The sequence below is a fragment of the Cervus canadensis genome, chromosome X, assembly GCF_019320065.1.
Source record: "Cervus canadensis isolate Bull #8, Minnesota chromosome X, ASM1932006v1, whole genome shotgun sequence".
NCBI classification, from domain to species: domain Eukaryota; kingdom Metazoa; phylum Chordata; class Mammalia; order Artiodactyla; family Cervidae; genus Cervus; species Cervus canadensis.
The window spans coordinates 76,445,538-76,466,997 of record NC_057419.1 but is presented as its reverse complement, the minus strand read 5'-3'; the positions used below and the strand labels follow the sequence as shown (position 1 = coordinate 76,466,997).

At 35.5% G+C, this 21,460-nt stretch overlaps 1 protein-coding gene across 1 annotated transcript in view; it reads left to right on the top strand.

Moving 5' to 3' along the window:
- Positions 1–21,460, top strand: part of DACH2 (dachshund family transcription factor 2) — a 750,043-nt gene that overhangs the window by 448,055 nt on the left and 280,528 nt on the right. Inside the window, exon 4 of the mRNA XM_043459522.1 lies at positions 16,993–17,124. Coding sequence (XP_043315457.1) covers positions 16,993–17,124 — 132 coding nt within the window. The remainder of the gene's footprint in view (positions 1–16,992; positions 17,125–21,460) is intronic.

Genomic DNA, 21,460 nt, shown 5'->3' with positions numbered 1-21,460 from the left:
ATTCTGGTTTGAAAATCAGACCAATTGGATGTCAGGGCTGCAAGACTCTAGAAATTATCTTGACATGTCTACTGTATAATACTGTATAAAAATGCTCAAGTAAAGTACCTAGGGACAGGTATAACCTATAAGAACTTGTGTGTACCATTTGAAGAATTTTTATAGCTCAAATTTTCATGAGAAAGAAATGGTCTATTGAGAGGTACCAACAATATAATAATTGTCAGTGACTATGCTTAAAAACCTGGAACATTTCTAACTTAAAATGGTATCACCAAGGGCAAGTATAAGCCAATGAGATAGTAGTTAATTGTATGTAAACTGTGAAAACTGAGATAGTAGTTAACATTGTGTAAACTGAAAATTCCTAAATTTAAATGTATAACTATGTAAAAATTCCTGATATATATTTATATAAATATATATTTCAAAAAACAGAGAAATAAATAGTGTCAAAGTAGTTGAAGTTAAGCATGCATCCAAGTTAAAAAAAAAAAAAAAAAAGGTTTACAACAGTATTTCTCAAACTTCATTCTATGGATTAGTGGTGCCTTTTGAGTCTTTAATAGATATTCTGTAAAAACAAGTTCTATTATTGCAAAAGTTTAGAAAATAGTGTACTCTCTACCTCTTTTGGAAAGTCACAATAAATATTACCATATTATAAACTTTGAAAATATCTGCATTAAAGAAACCTGGAATCAATGTACCTGAGTTTAAATACAAACTTCAAGGCTTAGCCTTGAAGGTTAATTTCGAAAGGTTTTTCATTTGACATTCGACAGGTTTCTCAGTTTCTGTGAATCAGTTTCATCATCTGAAAAATGGAAATACTGATGCTACTTCCCTCTGAAGTGTTTTGTAAATATTAAATAAGTAAATATGTAAAGAACTTACAACTATGTGGCATATGATAAGTGCTATATAATGTTTGTTTTTTCCAACCTAGTGTTAACTCAATTCGTCATGAAACTCCCTCACCTTCCGAACTATCCTCACTTTTTTCAGCAATTCTCTTAACATTTCATGGAACAAGCAGGCAAACGGAAAATAATTTAAAAGATATTGGTATAAGTTTAATATGATGTTTCTTTGTTGCCTTTAATCTTTTAACATTAGATGTAATTGGAGCATTTGAAGAGATTATTAGAATCTCAAAGGCATTTAACATGCCTTTTTATTCATTTTTGTAATAGTCTATAGGAAAATAAAAGTTTGCTTGGCAACCTCAAATTTTGTCAGGCACTTCAGGCTCGAGGTCAGCAGTTTGCTCAAAGCAGAAGTCAGCCTCCTCCTGGGTTCCTGGTTTGGTTGCACTCTCTACTGTGCAATGGTGCTTGCCCTCCCAACCCTTAGTAATCATCATTTTCCTATCTCTGGCTCCATTCTGAATGGCCACTTCACTGCCTTATTTTGCATTCTCCAATATGTTGTTTTTTTATAATAAGCTGAACTTTAGCAAAGATTGAGTGTATCTTCTCTTCATATCTATCTGTGACTTAACAAAGTGTACAAACTAGAGTAGGACTATAAAGAAAGCTAAGTGCCGAAGAATTGTTGCTTTTGAACTGTGGTGTTGGAGAATCTTGAGAGTCCCTTGGACTGCAAGGAGATCCAACCAGTCCATCCTAAAGGAAATCAGTCCTGAATGTTCATCAGAAGGACTGATGTTGAAGCTGAAACTCCAATACTTTGGCCACCTGATGCGAAGAGCTGACTCATTTGAAAAGACCCTGATGCTGGGAAAGATTGAGGCCAGGAGGAGAAGGGGATGACAGAGGGTGATATGGTTGAATGGCATCACCAACTCAATGGACATGAGTTTGAGTAAACTCTGGGAGTTGGTGATGGAGAGGGAGGCCTGGCATGCTGCAGTTCATGGAGTCACATAGAGTCAGACACGACTGAGTGACTGAACTGAACTGAACAAAATATTCATGACCATATAGCAGGTTTCTAGTGCTCACATCATTTGATGGCTTTGCTGATGTCTAGCCCAGATACAGCTGCAATTGTTTTACCAACTCTGCATATACCTATGTTTGACAGCCTTTCCCTCATAGCCATAGTGCTGAGCTGAGTAGTTTTTAATTTCGTATCTATCCCTGAGTGGTGATTCCCAAGAATCACTGTAATATTTGCTCTTCATTTAAGTGGTCTGTAACTACTTGCATGTGGCTTCTCTGCTCTTTCATTCTATTCTTACATTTGTATGGCTTTCCTGTTAGTTGAGTTCTAAATCTTTTGGAGTCCATATATTTTTTCAAATAACAGAGTTCAGAGCACAAGCATTTCCTGAAAATGAGCCTGAATACTACCTCTGAAAAGGCTTACATCTACCCAGTTTATTTATAGGGAATTTCAAAATTGTTTCCATTAGATTCAATGTGGTATATCACATTATCATTTCATATTGTCAGATGCTTAATTATTCATATTTTAGTACACCATATTCAACCCAACATAGCTTTGAATGTAAACAATAAACAAGCCAACATGCAGTACTTGACTGTAGAGAGATATAATGAGGGAGATATAAAACTGTTTTTCATTTTTGGAGAGATATTATTAATGCAGCACCATTAATTTAATTAAATGCTATTTTAATAACAAAACCATATTGCAATAAACTGGCCCACCATTTCATTTAAATAATTGCAAACCTCAATATTTGATTACTCATAGTTCTCCTTTAGTTAATTTACTTATTCACAGTTTTGACAGAAAAGCTTTCAAACATATGAAAAGATGGACACAGTTCATCCAAATAGGAAACTATAAAATTGCCTTGATTTTTGTTCAGTGCTATAAATCCAAATTCACTTTTTTCCCTTGTAAATTTTACTACAAAACATTAATTTTTTTTCCCATTGCACTTCTAGTTTGAGGGCTATAAATCAACTAAGTTGTAAGTCTAACACTTGCTTACTAGTGAGAAAAGAATGCAATAACAATTTTGCTTTAGAGCATACATGGATAATACAAAACCAGAAGTATGAGAAAGTTATACAGTACAAAGTAAATCTAATCAGAATTATCACTTCATAAGGAATGTAAGGATCGTTTAGTTCAACTCCTTCATTTTGCATATTGGGTAATCTGAAGCCCTGAGAAGTTATATGACATAATTTCTCCCTTGTTCCAGTCAGTGACTTATAATGCATATCTATAAGACCCATTTTAGAGAGTTTTAATGAAATTAAAATCAAGATTAAGAAGGTGGGATTTAGTGGACAAAGCACCTTGGGTACACATCAGGATACTTGAGTTCTTATCCTAGCCCTACTCTCTATATTGTATTGTCTCTCACTTTTCCTCTTTAGGATCCAATTTTTCATTTGTAAGATGGAGAGGTTGGTTTAGATATTCATTAATGTTCTTGTTACTCTTAAGAACTTTTCTCACCACTCTAAATCTGAAGTTGGAGTTTGAATATCTGTATACTACAATAATAATAATCACACACAAGGGGCACATGTGCATGCACATGAAATTATGATATTTGGGGCATTTTCATATTGTTATGTTGAATTGTAGATTAGGGAGTGAGTGTAAATGATTATAAGGGCTGTTTTTATGACTTGGTCAATAATTATACTGACTAGCCGTGAGTGTTATGAAGGTAGGTGAACAAGTATGAAAGGTGCTATGGTTACAAGAGTAAATGCACAAGTATTAGAAAATGCAGAAGGTAAATATTTCCCCAGTATCAATGAGTCTCTGCCTTTCCAAATCATTTTCAGTCAGTTAAATATATGTAATTTAGACATAACATAAAAGTTACCACTTTCAAATTCAGTTACTGAAAACAACTTTTATGCTTCTAGATGTTTATGTAGATATTTACCTATAATTATAACACTTTCATTTTTAAAGGCATCTTTCATTCTTATTCCAGTTCCAGTTCAGCCGCTCAATTGTGTCTGACTCTTTGTGACCCCATGGACTGCAGCACACTAGGCTTTCTGGTCCATCACCAACTCCCAGAGCTTGCTCTAGCTCATGTCCACCCAGTCTGTGATGCCATCCAACTGTCTCATCCTCTATCGTCCTCCATCTCCTCCTGCCTTCAATTTTTCGTAGCATCAGTCTTTTCTAATGAGTTGGCTCTTTGAATCACATGGCCGAAGTACTTCAATTTCAGCTTCAGCATCAGTCCTTCCAATGAATATTCAGGACTGATTTCCTTTAGGATTGACTAATTTGATGTCTTTGCAGTCCAAGGGACACTCCAGAGTCTTCTCCAACACCACAGTTCAAAAGCATCAATTCTTTGGCACTCAGCTTTCTTTATAGTTCAACTCTCACATCCATACATGACTACTGGAAAAACCTTAGCCTTGACTAGTTGGACCTTTGTCAGCAAAGTAATGTCTCTGCTTTTTAATATGCTATCTATGTTGGTCATAGTTTTTCTTCCAAAGGGCAACCGTTTTTTAATTTCATTGCTGCAGTCACCATCTGCAGTTATTTTGGTGCCCCCCAAAATGAAGTCTCTCAATGTTTCCATTGTTTCCCATCTGTTTTCCACTAAGTGATGGGACCAGATGCCATGATCTTTGTTTTTTGAATGTTGACTTTTAAGCCAGCTTTTTCACTCTCCTCTTTCACTTTCATTGAGAGGCTCTTTAGCTCTTCTTCACTTTCTGCCATAAAGATGGTGTCATCTGTGTGTCTGAGGTTATTGATATTTCTCCCAGAAATCTTCATTCCAGCTTGTGCTTCATCCAGCCCAGGATTTTGCATGATGTATTCTGCATATAAGATAAATAAGCAAGCTAACAATATAGAGTCTTGAAGTACTCCTTTACTAATTTGGAACTAGTCTGTTGTTCAATGTCTTGTTCTAACTGTAGCTTCTTGAACTGCATACAAATTTCTCAGGAGGCAGGTAAGGTAGTCTGGCATTCCCATCTCTTGTAGCATTTCCCACAGTTTGTGGTGATCTACACAAGCAAAGGCTTTGAAGTAATCAATAAAGCAGAAGTAGACGTTTTTCTGGTATTTTTTGCCTTTTTGATGATCCAGCAGATGTTGGCAATTTGACCTCTGGTTCATCTGCCTTTTCTACATCCAGCTTGAACATCTGGAAGTTCATGGTTTACCTACTGTTGAAGCCTGGCTTGGACAATTTGGATTACTACTTTGCTAGCATGTGAGATGAGTGCAATTGATCAGTAGTTTGAACATTCTCTGGCATTGGAATGAAAACTGACCTTTTCCAGTCCTGAGGCCACTGCCGAGTTTTCCAAATTTGTTGGCATATTCAATTCTGCACTTTAACAGCATCATCCTTTAGGATTTGAAATAGCTAAACTGAAATTCCATCACCTCCACTAACTTTGTTCATAGTACTAAGGCCCACTTGACTTCTCATTCCAGGATGTCTGGCTCTAGGTGAGTGAGCATGCCATCATGAAGATCTTTTCTGTATAGTTTTTATGTGTATTCTTGCCACCTCTTCTTAATATCTTCTGCTTCTGTTTGGTTCATCCCATTTCTGTCCTTTTTTTTTTTTTTTTTTTTTTCCATTTCTGTCCTTTATTGTGCTCATCTTTGCATGAAATGTTCCTTTGGTATCTCTAATTTTCTTGAAGAGATCTCTAGTGTTTCCCATTCTGTTGTTTTCCTCTATTTCTTTGCATAGATCACTGAGGAGGGATTTCTTATCTCTCCTTGCTATTCTTTGGAACTCTGCATTCAGATGGGTATATCTTTCCTTTTCTCCTTTGTCTTTCACTTCTCTTCTTTTCTCAGCTATTTGTAATGCCTCCTCCGACAATCATTTTGCCTTTTTTGCATTTCTTTTTCTTTGGGATTATCTTGATCACTGTCTCCTATCATGAACCTCCATCCATAGTTCTTCAGGCACTCTGTCTATCAGATCTAATCTCTTGAATCTATTCATCACTTCCAGTGTATAATAATAAGGGATATGATTTAGGTCATAACTGAATGGTCTAGGGGTTTTCCCTACTCTCTTCAGCTTAAGGCTGAATTTTGCAATAAGAAATTCATGATCTGAGCCACAGTCAGCTCCCAGTCTTGTTTGTGCTGACTGTATAGAGATTCTCCATCTTTGGCTGCAAAGAATATAATCAGTCTGATTTTGGTATTGACTATCTGGTGATGTCCATCTGTGGAGTCTTCTCTTGTGTTGTTGGAAGAAGTTATTTGCTATGACCAGTGCATTATCTTGGCAAGACTCTGTTAGCCTTTGCCTTGTTTCATCTTGTACTCCAAGGCCAAACTTGCCTGTTACTCTGGGAATCTCTTGACTTCCTACTTTTGCAATCCAGTCCCCTATGATGAAAAGGACATCTTTTTTGGATGTTAGTTCTGTAAGGTCTTCTAGGTAGGTCTTCATAAAACTTCATTCTTATTAAGCTTACCATTTCCTACTTGTCTGATATGAGCTGAAACTCTGGTTCCCAAGTAAAATTTAACTCAGCATTTCCTAAATCAGCATGCTCTTTTTATGTTCTATTTCAGGGCTTTTTTTTTTTTTTTTTTTGAGAACTTGGTGTGTGGAGCTAATTGACTGTTTTAAATCCATCTGAACCATATCCTGAGGTTAAAAATTTAATTGATCAGTTGAATGAGAGGAGAAATTTCTAATGAAATACCAAATAAACCATATCATCTTTTCCACTGCTCTTCATGTGTTTGTGGTTTTCCCTGAAGACAGATATTCAAATGATGTATTGAAGATTCAACAAGTAGGATTTAAGATTTTGTTTAAGTTTAAAGTGACTGTAATATGAACCATGAGGCAATACAAAACATGTGTTAGAGGTTAGGTCTCTAAACCTCAAATAAATTGTAAGGAGGTATAAAAATACAAGTATGAGACTGTGTGTGATGAGGGGATCATATCCCTTTAGATATTTTCATTAATTTATATTTGAGCAACTTTAGTACTTAAATACATCTAGATCACATCAGGAAACTTGAGTTTTGCTCCATATTTCCCCCTAAATAACTTATCTATGACACATCAATGTGAGACAGTTTCCTCATCTTCAAAACGAAGAAATTGAACCAGATGGCTCTTAAATGTCTTTGTAGTACTATTATACCATGATTCTTTACCACCTTAATATTACTTTCTGAATTTACTGATTTTTTTCTGCAGTGACATACAGGTAGCACTTTCTTGAACAAATGAATTGATATTGGAACTTACCATATTTTTATGAAATAAAAAATATTAGGGGAACCTTGTTCATTAATTCTTAGTGTCATTGTATGAGATACACATTTACCTTATCTGTCTATAAGATATTATGTCAACTTTTATTTTTCATATCATAAAAATCCACATATTGTACACAAAAATCCACTATTTAAACTACTAATAATGAAACAAATAATAATTCAGTAAGTATTATAGTTAATATCCAGTTCTGAATTGGTAGTCAGGAGATGTGATATAAATTTTGGAAAATTTTCCTGATGCATTTTTAGTTTTGAGGCACTCAGCCCTGGCAGTTCTAAGCAGGATCCCTTTGTTTAAATCATTGTCATCATATTTTCTGTTCATAGTAACCCTTGGATGTTGGATAGGCCAATTTGAGCAATTGGAATTCAGCAATGCTAAATATGGCAAGAAAATCTCTAGGACTATCTAGAAAATGCACAAATGTGTACCATCATTTCGGAGATTAAAGCACTTTTCTTTCAGATCTTTTGCTTGCCATGATTCATAGACAAGCTAATGTGGAGAAAGTTTGCTTTTTTGTGTGTTTTCCATCTATTGCAAAAAGTGCAGAGTGGCAAAATAAAAGCTCATTGATTCCACCAAACATAGGCAGATGTCCAGGCTGTAGTTACTTCCCCTTATACCTTTGATAAGAATTCACCTGTCCCTCAAACTCTGAGAATCTGTATTTCTAATAATAGTAGCTATATTTTCTTTTTTGCAACAATCAATACATGCATTCTTTGATTTGCATTTGCAGGGGCAAATGGGTTTGACTGAATTCTAAAATACTGTTTTAAATTAACAAGAACTTGTTTTCTTTTTGGCTTATGGCACCAGTGTACCAGTAGATAGTGAGGGATTTTGATAATATCTATAAATAATTTAGGCACTTCCCTGGTGGTTCAGTTTTTAAGAATGTGGCTTGTAACAGAGGGGACGTGGATTGTGGATTTGTTCCCTGGTCTGGGAGCTAAGATACCTTCTGCTGCAGCGTAACTGAACTTGCACACCCCAACTACTGGGCATGCACCCTAGAGCCTGTGAGCCACAGCTACTGAAACCCACAGGCTTTAGAGCCTGTGCTTCTCAACAAGAAGTAGCCCCTGTTTGCTTCACCTAGAGAAAGTCTTGTGTGTAGCAACAAAGACCCAGTGCCACCAAAACTAAATAAATTAATTAATATAAAATAAAAATAATGTAGTTGAATTCACTAGATATTTTGGAGAGCATTGGTGAAGTATAGATTGATCTATTTTTAGTACCTATTTCCTCATATATTTCTATAGTTTAGCCTGATACAGACTTTGTAGGAGGAAAAATTTCAAACCTAAACATTCATATTATATCTGGATTTTTTATTCCTACCTCTTTTTACTATTACATGGAGTTAAAAAATTGCTATATATATATATATTATAGTAGGTAGTTGTTGATTATTTTAAATATAGCAGTATGTACATGTCAATCTCAAACTTCCAATCTATCTCCTTGCTCCCACATTCCTCCCTGGTAATCATAAATTCATTCTCTAAGCCTGTGAATTTGTTTCTGTTTTGTAGAGTAGTTCATTTGTATCTTTCTTCTTTTAGATTCCACATGTAAGTGATATCATATAATAGTCTTTGTTTCCCTGACTTGCTTAGTATGATGGTCTCCAGATCCATTCATATTGCTACAGATGGAATTATTTCATTCTATTTTTTATGTCTGGGTAATATTCTGTTACATTTATGTATCACATTTTCTTTATCCATTCATCTGTAGAAGGGCACATAGCTTACTTCCATGTATTGGCTACTGTAAACAGTGCTTCAGTGAATATTAAAGTGCATGCATAATTTCAAATCAAGTTTTTTTCTGAATACATGCCTGAGAGTGGGATTGCTCTATCATATGATAGTTCTATTTTTAGTTTTTTAAGAAACCTCCAAACTGTTCTCCATAGTGACTATACCAACTTACATTCCCACAAACAGTATAGGAGAATTCCCTTTTCTCCACATCCTCTCCAGCATTTATTGTTTGTAGATTTTTTAATGATGCCCATTCTGACAGGTATGAAGTGATATCTCATTGTGGTTTTGATTTTCATTCCTCTAATTAGCAATGTGGAACATCTTTTCATGTGCCTCTTGGCCACCTGTATGTCTTCTTTGGAGAAATGTCTATATTTAGTTCTTCTGCCAATTTTTTTTATCATGGTTTTTGTTTTATTGGTATTGAGACAGCTCTGTTTGTAAAATTTTTAGATAAATCCATTTTCACTTGCATCATTTGCAAATCTCTTCTCTCTTTCTGTGGGTGGTCTTTCATCTTGTTTCTTTCATCTTGTTTATAGTTTCTCTTGCTGTGCAAAAGCTTTTTAATTTAATTAGGCCCCATTTGTTTATTTTTCTTCTTATTTCCATTACTCCAGGAGATGAGTCATAAAGGATATTGCTGTGATTTCTATCACAATGTCTTCTTTCTATGTTTTCTTCTAAGAGTTTTATAGTACCCAATTTTAAATTTAGGTCTTTAATCCATTTTAAGCTTATTTTTTGTGAGTGATGTTAAAGAATGTTCTATTTTCATTTTTTTAACATGTAGCTGTCCAGTTTTCCCAGTACCATTTATTAAAGAGACTGTCTTTTCTCCACTATGTAGTCTTACCTCCATTGTTGTACATTAATTGATCATAGATTTGTGGGTTCATTTCTGGGCTTTCTTTCTTGTTCCATTAATCTATATTTCTGTTTTAGTGCCAATACCATACCATTTTGATGACTGTGGCTTTGTAGTATAGTCTGAAGTCAGGGAGCCTGATTCCTCCAGCTCTCTTTTTCTTTCTCAGGTTTGTGCTATTTGAGGTCGTTTGTATCTCCATAGATATTTTAAGATTTTTTGCTCTAGTCCTGTGAAAAATACCACTGGTGATTTGATGAGGATTGTATTGAATCTGTAGATTGTCTTAGGTAGTGTAATCATTTTAACAATATTGATTCTTCCAATCCAAGAATGGGGTATATTTTTTCCATCTGTTTGTGTTGGTTTCAATTTCTTTCATCAGCATCATAGTTTTCAGAGAACAGTTCTTTTGTCTCCTTAAGTAGGTTTATTCCTAAACACTTTATTATTTTTGATGCAATGGTATATAGGGTTGTTTCTTTAATTTCTCTTTGTGCCTTTTCATTGTTAGTGTATAGAAACACAACATATTTCTCTGTATTAATTTTGCCACTTAACCAAATTCATTGTTGAACACTAGTATTTTTCTGGTAGCATCTATAGGAATTTCTTTGTCATTTGCAAACAGTGACAGTTTTACCTCTTCTCCAATTTGGAGTCCTTTTCTTTTGCTTCTCTGATTGCCTTAGCTAGAATGTTGAAAATTATACTGAATTATAATGGAGAGTGTAAATATCCTTGTCTTCTCTCTGATTGTAGAGGAAATACTTTCAACTTTTTACCATGTTATCTGTAGTTTTGCCTTATATGGCCTTTACTATGTTACATTTCTTCTAAGCCAACTTTCTGGAGAGCCTTTTTTTTTTCTTTTTTAATCATAAATGGGTGCTGAATTTTGTCATACCTTTTTATGCATCTATTGTGATGATCATGTTGTTTTTATTCTTCAGTGCAGTGTTTTACACTGATTTGTGGATATTAAAAACCACTTGCATTCATGGGATGATTCCCACTTGATCATGGTGGATAATCCATTTAATATATTATTGAATTCAGATTGATAGAATTTTGTTGAGGTTTTTCATGTCTACCTTCATCAGTGATATTGGCTTGTACTTTTCTTTTTGTGCGTGCTATCTTTGTTTAGTTTGGGTATCAGGGTGATGGTCACCTAATATACTGAGTTTGGGAGTGTTCTTTCCTCTGTAACTTTTTGGAATCATTTCAGAAATATAGATGCTAACTCTTTTCTAAATGTTTTATAGAAATTGTTTGTGAAGCCATCTGGTCCTTTGTTTGTTGAGAGTGTTTAAATCATAGTTTCAATTTCAGTACATGTGATCACTCTGTTCATATTTTATGTTTCTACCTGTTTCAGTCTTCGGTGATTGTACCTTTCTAAGAATTTGTCCATTTCTTCCAGTTTGACCATTTAATTGGTAAATAGCCGCTTGTAGTAGTATCTTATGATCATTTGTATTACTGTGATATCCATTGTAACATTTCCTTTCTCATTTCTAATTATATTGATTTAAGCCCTCACCTTTATTTTTTGCTTGATGAGTCTTACTAAAGGTTTGTTGTTGTTCAGCTGCTCAGTCATGTTTAACTCATTACAACCCATGGACTGCTGCACCCCAGGCTTCCTTGCCCTTCACTATCTCCTGAAGTTTGCTCAGATTCATGTTCATTTAGTTGATGATGTCATCCGACCATCTTATCCTTTGTCACCCCCCTTCTCCTCCTGCCCTCAGTCTTTCACAGTATCAGGTCTTTTCCAATGATTTGGCTCTTCACATCAGGTGGCCAAAATATTGGCTTCAGCATCAGTCCTCACAATGAATATTAAGGATATATTTCCTTTAGGATTGACTGGTTTGATCTCCTTGTAGTCCAAGTGACTCTCAAGAGTCTTCCCCAGCACCACAGTTCAAAAGCATCAATTCTTTGGCTCTCAGCCTTCTTTATGGTCCAACTCTCAAATCTGTATATGACTGCTGGAAAGATCACAGCTTTGAGTATATGGACCTTTGTCAGCGAAGTGATGTCTCTGTTTTTTAGTATGCTGTCTATGTTTGTCATAGTTTTCCTTTCAAGGAGCAAGCGTCTTTAAATTTCATGGCTGCAGTTATCACCTTCAGTGATTTTGCAGCCCAAGAAAATAAAGCCTATCACTGTTTCCACTGTTTCCCCATCTATTTGTCATGAAGTGATGGGACCCGATGCCATGATCTTAGTTTTTTGAATGTTGAATTTTAAGCCAGCTTTTTCACTCTCCTCTTTCAACTTCATCAAGAGGCTTTTTAGTTCCTCTTCATTTTCTGCAATTAAGTTGGTGTAATCTGCATATCTGAGGTTATTGATATTTCTCCCAGAAATCTTGATTTCAGCTTGGATTCATCTAACCCAGCATTTTGTATGATTTACTCTGCATATAAGTTAAGTAAGCAGGGTGACAATATATAGCCTTGATGTACTCCTTTCCCAACTTTGAACCAGTTTGTTGTTCCATGTCCAGTTCTAACTGTTCCTTCTTGACCTGCAGACATGTTTCTCAGGAGGCAAGTAAGATGGTCTGGTATTCCCATCTCTTTAAGAATTCTCCACAGTTTGTTTTGATTCACACAATGGGTTTATCACAGTCAATGAAGCAGAAGTAGATTTTTTGTGGAATTTCCTTCCTTTTTCTTTTAACAGTATGAAAAGCAAAAGTATATGCTAAAAGTTTGTCAGTTTTATCTTCTCAAAGAACCCACTTTTAATTTCATTGATCTTTTCTATCATGTTCTTTCTTTATTTTTTTATAATTATTTCTATTTATTTCTAATTCATTTATTTCTGCTCTGATTTTTTAATTTCTTTCCTCATGCTATCTTTTGGTTTTGTTAGTTTTTTCTTTCTCTAGTTGTTTTAGGGGTAAGTTTAGGTTGTTTATTTGAGATTTTGTTGTTTCCTGAGGTAAGAGTGTATTTCTATAAACTTCCATATTAGAACTATTTTTGCATAGCTTTTGGAATGTTGTGTTTTTGTTTCATTGTCTCCAGTTATTTTTTTTTAATTTCCTCTTTGATTTCTTTAGTGATCAATTGGTTCTTGTGTACAATATCGTTTAGCCTCCACATGTTTGTGATTTTTAGAGTTTTTATTTTCTTGTAGTTAATTGCTAATTTGATAGTGTTTTGGTGAGAAAAGATGCTTGATATAATTTCAGTTTTCTTAAATTTACCGAGACTCATTTTGTGGCCCATTATATGGTCAATCTTGGAGAATGTTGGTTGAGCGCATGAGAAGAATATGTATTCTGCTGCTTTTGGTTGGAAAGCTCTATAAAAATCAGTTAAGTTTATCTGATCTAATGCGTCTTTCAAGGCCTGTTTTTCCTTATTGGTTTTCTGTCTGGATGTTCTGTCCATTGGCGTAAATGGGCTAAATCCCCTGGTATTATTGTGTTACTATTTCTCCCTTTATGGCTATTGATACTTGCCTTATATATTGAGATTTTCCTATGTTGTGTGCATATATATTTGTAATATATTACTTTTGGCTTGATCTCTTGATCATTATAAAGTGTCCCTTTTGTCTGTTGTAAAGGTTTTTATTTTAAAGTATTTCTTCTGATTTTAGTATTACAATTTTAACTTTCTTTTGCTTTCTGTTTGCATGGATTATCTTTTCATACCCCCTCACTTTCTGTTTGTATGTGTCCCTAGGTCTGAAGTAGGTCTCTTGTAGCAGCATATATACAAGTCTTGTTTTTGTATCCAGGCAGCCAATCTGTGTCTTTTGATTCGAGCATTTCATCTGTTTATGTTTAGGGTAATTACCTATATGAATATTCTTATTGCCATCTTGTCAATTGTTTTGGATTTGTTTTTATAAGTATATTTTCTTCCCTTCCTCTTTTGTTCTTTTCTCTTGTGATAATTAATTTTAGTGCTGTGTTTTGATTCCTTTGGGGGTGTGTGTGTGTGTGTGTGTGTATCTATCTATTGTTGATTTTCAGCTTGCCATTAACATTAGGTTTAATATGGCAGTCTATGTATGAAACTCCAATATTTTGGCAACCTCATGTGAAGAGTTGACTAATTGGAAAAGACCCTGATACTGGGGGCAGGATGAGAAGGGGACGACAGAGGATGAGATGGCTGGATGGCATCACCAACTCAATGGACATGAGTTTGAGTAATCTCCAGAGTTGGTGATGGACAGGGAGTCCTGGCGTGCTGCAATTCATGGGATTGCAAAGAGTTGGACACGACAGAATGACTGAACTGAACTGAACTGATATATGAATAAGGTTGTTTTAAGTTGCTGGTCTTTTAATTTCAAATGCATTTCCCATACCCTGCATTTGTGTTCTTCTCTAACTATTGCTGGTTTTAATACCATATCTGTGTGTGGATTATTTTCTAACTTTACTATGTGTTTGCCTTTACTAATGAGCTTTTCCATTCATAAGTTTCTTATTTCTAGTTGTGACCTTTTCTTTTTCCAATTATAGATGTCACTTCAACATTTGTTGCAAAGCTTATCTGGTGGCACTGAATTCTTGTTTCTAGTTGTGTCCTTTTCCAATTAGAGAAGTCCCTTTAGCATTTGTTGTAAAGCTGGTCTGGTGGTGCTGAATTCACTTAACTTTGCTTGTCTGTGAAGCTTTTGATTTTTCCATTGAACTTGAATGAGTGTCTTGCTGGGTAGAGTACTCTAGGCTTCAGTTTCTTCCCTTTCATCACTTTAAATATATCTTACCACTCCTTTCTCGCTTGCAGAGTTCCTGCTGAGAAATCAATTCATAACTTTATGAGAGTTCCCTTGTATATTATTTGTTGCTTTTTCCTGGTAGCTTTTTCATATTTTTCTTTGTCTTAAATTTTTGTCAGTTTGGTTACTGCATGTCTCGGTATGTTCCTCCTTGGATTTATTCTGCCTGAGACTCTGTGCTTCCTGGATTTGGATGACTGTTTCCTTTCCCATGATAGGGAAGTCTTTAGCTACTATCTCTTCAAATATTTTCTCAGATCCTGTCTCTCTCTCTTCTACTTCTGGAACACCTATAATGTGAGCATTGATTCATATAATGTTTTTCCAGATGTTTCTTAGGCTGTTTTCATTTCTTTTTCTTTATTCTATTCTGTGGCAGTGATTTCTGCTCTTCTGTATTCCATATCCGTTCTTCTGCCAAAGTTATTCTGCTGTTGATTCCTTCTAGTGTATTTTTCATTTCAGTTACTGTATTTTTCATGTTTGTTTGTGCTTTAGTTCTTCTAGATCTTTCTTAAACATTTATTGTGTCTTCTTGATCTTCACCTTTATTCTTTTTCTGAGATCCTGGATCATCTTCACTGTCATTATTCTGAATTCTTTTCTGAAGGTTGCCTACTTCACTTAGTTGTTCTGGTAGTTGTCACTTTATCTGGGAGATACTTCTTTGCCATATTGCTTTGTCTAACTTTCTGTGATTGTTGTTTCTGTTCTGTATTCTGTAGGATTGTAGTTCTTCTTGCTTCTGCTATCTGTCCTCTGGTTGATGAGGCTATCTAAGAGGCTTGTGTAGGCTTCCTGAAGGTAGAGATTGGTGGTGAATGGAGGCAGTTCTTGTCCTTCTGGTGGGCAGGGCTATATTCAGTAAGACTTTTAGCCACTTTTCTATTGATGGGTGGAAGTATGTTCCCCACCCTTTTGCATGTTTGGCCAGAGATTTCCCAGCACTTGTGCCTATAGGCTGTTGGTGGGGCCAGTTGCAACCTCTGGGGTATCTCACACCAGTGAGTGCCCCCCTATAATTGTTGCTGCAAGTGTCTTTGCCCCCACAGTGGTTCCGAGCCCTACCACACCATGAAAGGCCCTCCAATACCAGCCAGTATGTCTGGCCCAGTCTCTTATGGGGTCACTGCTTTGTTTCCCTGGGTCCTGGTGCACACAGGTCCTTGTGTGTACCCTCCAAGAGTAGAGCCTGTTTCCCCCAGTCCTGTGTAATTCTTTCAGGCAAACACTGTTAGCCTTCAAAGCCAGATTCTCTGGGGTCTCCTCTGCCTGTTGCCAGATCCTCATGCTGGGAAGCCTGAAGTGGGTCTCAGAACCTTTACTCCAGTGGGAGAACTTTTGTGGTGTAATTGTTTTCCACTTTGTGAATCTTCCACATGGCAGGTATGGGATTTAATTTTATTGTGATTGTGTCCCTCTTCTCATTTCGTTGTGGATTTTTCTTTGGATGTAGGGTATCATTTTGGTACATTTTAGTATCTTTTTGTGAATGGTTGTTTAGCAGTTAACTGTGATTCTGATGCTCTCATAAGAAGAGGAATCTTCCATTCCTCCATCTGCACACATTCTTTCTAAATTGGCAAATCTGGTGTGTGAATGTAATATGCACATGTGTCTGTATTTATGGGTTCACATGGGTATAGAAATGTGTGTGGTATTTATGTGTGGAGGTTTGTGTATGAATATAGGTGAATTTATACAAGCATTGTAAAATTTGCTTTATAATAATAAAAAAATGTAATTATATTGCAAGGGCTGGCACACTTTCTGCAGTGATCTACTATGTTTTCTTTCTTTCTTTTTTTCTCTCAGCATATGAGAAGGAGGCCAGTAAAAGTATGATGACTATTTTAGTGTTTCCTCCCCTCTATTCTTTTTTTCTAAGCTAACTTTAGAGGCAAAATAGCCCATTCTTCAGCAGAAGGGTCAACAAGGATATTCCCTAGAAAGTCATCCCCTGTAGCATTTCAGAGTACTTCTTCTGACAGTGTTGTCTTAGATGGGTTCTTAGTGTATGGTGAGTTCTGTCTTAAAAAACTATCCAGAGCTCTTAATAGACACCAGAAGACATTAGCAAGAGTTTTGGTATTTTCCCAAATTTTTCATGTTATGCTCATTGTTTTCTCTATTTTGAATTGAGAATCAGACCCATATTTAATTTTTTTCAGATTTTCAACTTGTACATTATAAGATGAAGTTATTGCAAGAGTAGAAAATTAACTTTTGAAAGGATATTGTTCATAAATTAGACTCGGGTTTCCGTTTGGCTTGTGCTGTATAGCATAGGCCTGTTAAATGTATCTTTCAATTACATTAAGAAATAATCCCTGTTTTAAAAGGAATGGTTCTGGTTTTAGGTATAACAGCTGCAGCAATGGCTGAGGCAATGAAGCTGCAGAAGATGAAACTTATAGCTATGAACACTCTTCAGGGAAAAGGAAGCCAAAATGGAACTGAATCAGAGCCTGATGATCTTAATTCTAATACAGGTGAGTGTCTTTAGGAATCCAAGGCAGGTGACTCTCATTGACTTATTCTGGAATTGGAGAGAGGAGGACTGAGGGAAAGAAGAGAATAATATGTATACTTTGATTATAAGCAGTTACTACAAAAGGAGGGGGCTTCCCTGGTGGCTCAGTGGTAAAGAACCCACATGCCAATGCAGGAGATGTAAAAGACATGGGTTCGATCCCTGGGTCAGGAAGATCTCCTGGAGGAGGGCACAGCAACCCACTCCAGTATTTTTGCCCCCAGAATCCCATGGACAGAGCAGGCTGGCAGACTGCTGTTCACAGTGTCACACAGAGTCAGACACAGCTGAAGCAATTTAGCACACATGCACACACAAAAGGAGGTTTAATCCTACCTCTAACTTGTACATTGAAATTAGAAAACTATTATAGATCAAAACCTCATTTCGGGAAATATTTAGTATCTCCATTGTTTGTTGTGGTGGGGTTAAATTCTAATATTTATAGTGCTACCTATTACACCTTTTGCTTACTAAAAGATGTCCCCTTCAGTTTCACCTCAGCCTTCTTCATTTTTTTCTAAATTTAACACTGAAATGCAGCACTGAGAATCTACCTTTGTTTTGAGGTGCTGGGAGATGAGGCATTATCAGCAGGGGCTAAAGAAATGTGGTAGAACAAGAAGAAAGCAAATAAAAAAGATGGGGAAAAAAGGAGATGAGAAAAATGCCTGTGAAGTGGAATGTCCTCTCCCTTCTCAGTAACTGTTTTTTGTTTATTTTTCCATTACCCTATAAAAATTGTACCTTGACTTTGATCATAAGATCACCCTCGAGATCTCTTTAGGAAGTAGGTGGGATTATAATTATCTGTGTAACACACATGAATGGACACATAAATAGACAAATAAATAAAGTATACTTTTAATAGGGAATAATAAGGGGCATCCAATAATGGTCTTAGGAGCTCCAAGCTTCCAATATGCTTTTGCAGTTAAATTCAATATAATTTGATAGGCAAATAGGTAGCAGCATTTTCTCTCTTCTATTAGGCTCCTAAAATTTAAAGCATTTTGGGGCTTTCTTTTGAAGAGAAAAGGGAAGAAGAATTAAAGAAATAAATTACTGAATCAAATCAACATAATAAACTCATCTAAAGTTGAAGTGTTCATGGAGAATTATAGAATGAGAATTGGCCTTCAACCAGTGCTCATAATGGGGAATAAATGGAAACATGCTCAGTTTTACATTGTGTAAGTTTGAAATGTACAAAGTGTTGATTTGATGCACTTATATATTACAATATAATTATCAACAATAATGTTAACACCTCTATTATGTCATAATTATCATTTCTGTTTTGGTAGTGAGAACTTTTAGGATTAACTCTCTTAACAACTTTTAAATATATAATACAATACTGTTAATTCTAATCACAGTGCTGTGCATTAGATCTCTTGAAATTATCCATCTTCTATCTCTCATGTTAACTAATTTATTTCTTACCAAATTCCTGGGAAAATGGAATTTTCAAAATTTCCATTTTGCAGATTGTGAAACAGAGGCACAGAGTGTTTCAGCTTTGCTGGTAATCACAAAGCTAGTAAGTGGCAGAGTTCAGTTTCAACCATATATAGTTAAGTCCAAAGTATGTACCCTTTTCACATTTTCCTCCACTTCAATGTTGTTTTGTAAGAGGAATTTTATTTTATTTAACCCTTGGAATACATTTTTAAAATTAATTTATTTATTTTACTTAGAAGCTAATTACAGTGTTGTAGTGGTTTTTGCAATATATTGACAAGAATATGCACATGTGTCCCCCATCTTGAATCCCTCTCCCACCTCCCTCCCCATCCCATCCCTCAGGGACATCCCAATACACTGGCCTTAAGGCCCTGTCTCGTACATTGAACCTGGACTGGTGATCTATTTCACATATTGTAATATACATGTTTCCATGCTATTCTTTCAAATCATCCCCCCTTCTCTTCTCCCACAGAGTCCAAAAGTCTGTTCTTTACATCTCTATCTCTTTTGCTATCTCACAAGTAGGGTCATTGTTACCATCATTTTAATTCCATATATATGTGTTAATATACTGTATTGGTGTTTCTCTTTCTGACTTACTTTACTCTGTATAATAGGTTCCAGTTTCATCCCCCTCATTAGAATGGATTCTAATGCATTATTTTTAATACTGAGTAATATTCCATTGTGTATATGTACCACTGCTTTCTTATCCATTTGTTTGCCAATGGACATCTAGGTTGCTCCCATGTTCTAACTATTGTAAACAGTGCTGTGATGAACATTGGGATACATGTGTCTCTTTCAATTCTGGTTTCCTCAGTGTGTATGCACAGCAGTGGGATTGCTGGGTCATATGGCAGTTATATTTCCAGTTTTTTTAAGGAATCTCCACACTGTTCTCCATAGTGGCTGTACTAGTTTGCATTCCCACCAACAGTGTTAGGAGGGTTCCCTTTTCTCCACACCCTCTCCAGCACTTACTGTTTGTAGACTTTTTGATAGCAGCCATTCTGACTGGGGAGAGATGGTACCTCATTGTGGATTTGATTTGCATTTCTCTGATTATGAGTGATGTTGAGCATCTATTCATGTATTTGTTAGCCATCTGTGTGTCTTCTCTGGAGAAATGTCTGTTTAGTTCTTTGGCCAATTTTTTATTGCATCGTTTATTTTTCTGGAATTGAGCTGAATGAGTTGCTTATATATTTCTAAGATTAATTCTTCGTCAGTTCCTTCATTTGCTAGTATTTTCTCCCATTCTGAAGGCTGTCTTTTCACCTTCCTTATAGCTTCCTTCATTGTGCAAAATCTTTTAAGTTTAACTAGGTCACACTTGTTTATTTTTTATTTTATTTCCATTACTCTGGGAGGTGGGTCATAGAGGATCCTGCTGTGATTTATGTCAGAATGTTTTGCCTAAGTTTTCCTCTAAGAGTTTTATAGTTTCTTGTCTTACATTTAGATCTTTAATCCATTTTGAATTTATTTTTGCATATGGTGTTAGAAAGTGTTCTGGTTTCATTCTTTAACAAGTGGTTGACCAGTTTTCCCAGCATGGATACAAAAACAAGATCCCTATATATGCTGTCTACAAGAGACCCACCTCAAAACAAGGGACACATACCGACTGAAAGTGAAGGGCTTGAAAAACATATTTCATGTAAATGGAGACCAAAAGAAAGCAGGAGTAGCAATACACATATCAGATAAAATAGACTTTGAAGTAAAGGCTATGTAAAGAGAGACAAAGGATCAATCCAAGAAGAAGATACAAGAATTATAAATATATATATATGCACCCAACATAGGACAGCGCAATATGTAATGCAAATGCTAACAAGTATGAAAGGGGAAATTAACAGTGACACAATAATAGTGGGAGATTTTAACACCCCACTCACAACTATATCAATCAAGCAGAAAATTAAAGGAAAGACAAATTTTAAAAGATAAAATGGACCCGTTAGACCTAATTATATATATGTAGGACACTTCACCCCAAAACAATGAATTTCACCTACTTCTCAAGTGCACAAGGAACCTACTCCAGGATAGATTACATCCAGGGCCATAAATCTAGCCTTGGTAAATTCAAAAGAATTGAAATGATTGCAGCCATCTTTTCTGATTGCAAAATAGTAAGATTAGATGTCAACTGCAAGAAAAAAAATCTTTAACAATACAAACATATGAAGGCTAAATAAAGTGCTTCTAAATAACCAACAAATCACAGAAGAAATAAAAAAGGAAATCAAAATATGCATAGAAACAAATGAAAATGAAAACACAACAGCCCAAAACTTGTGGGATTCAGTAAAAGCAGTGCTAAGGGGAAGGCTCATAGCAGTACATGATTACCTCATGAAACAAGAGAAAAATCAAATAAATAACCTAACTTTACACCTAAAGCAATGAGAAAAAGAAGAAATGAAGAACCCAGGGTTAGTAGAAAGAAAGAAATGATAAAAATTGGGGCAGAAATAATTGAAAATGAAACAAAGGAGACTATAATAAAAATCAGCAAAACTGAAAGCTGGTTCTTTGAAAAGATAAATAAAACAGACTCGTCAAGAAAAATGGGAGAAGAATAAAATCAACAAAATTAGAAATGAAATTGTAAAAATCACAACAGACAACACAGAAACACAAAGGATCATAAGAGACTGCTATCAGCAACTGTATGCCAATAAAATAGACAATTTGGAAGAAATGGACGAATTCTTAGAAAAGTATAACCTTCCAAAACTGAACCAGGAAGAAATAGAAAATCTTCACAGACCCATCACAAGCCCGAATATCAAAACTGTAATCAAAATTCTTCC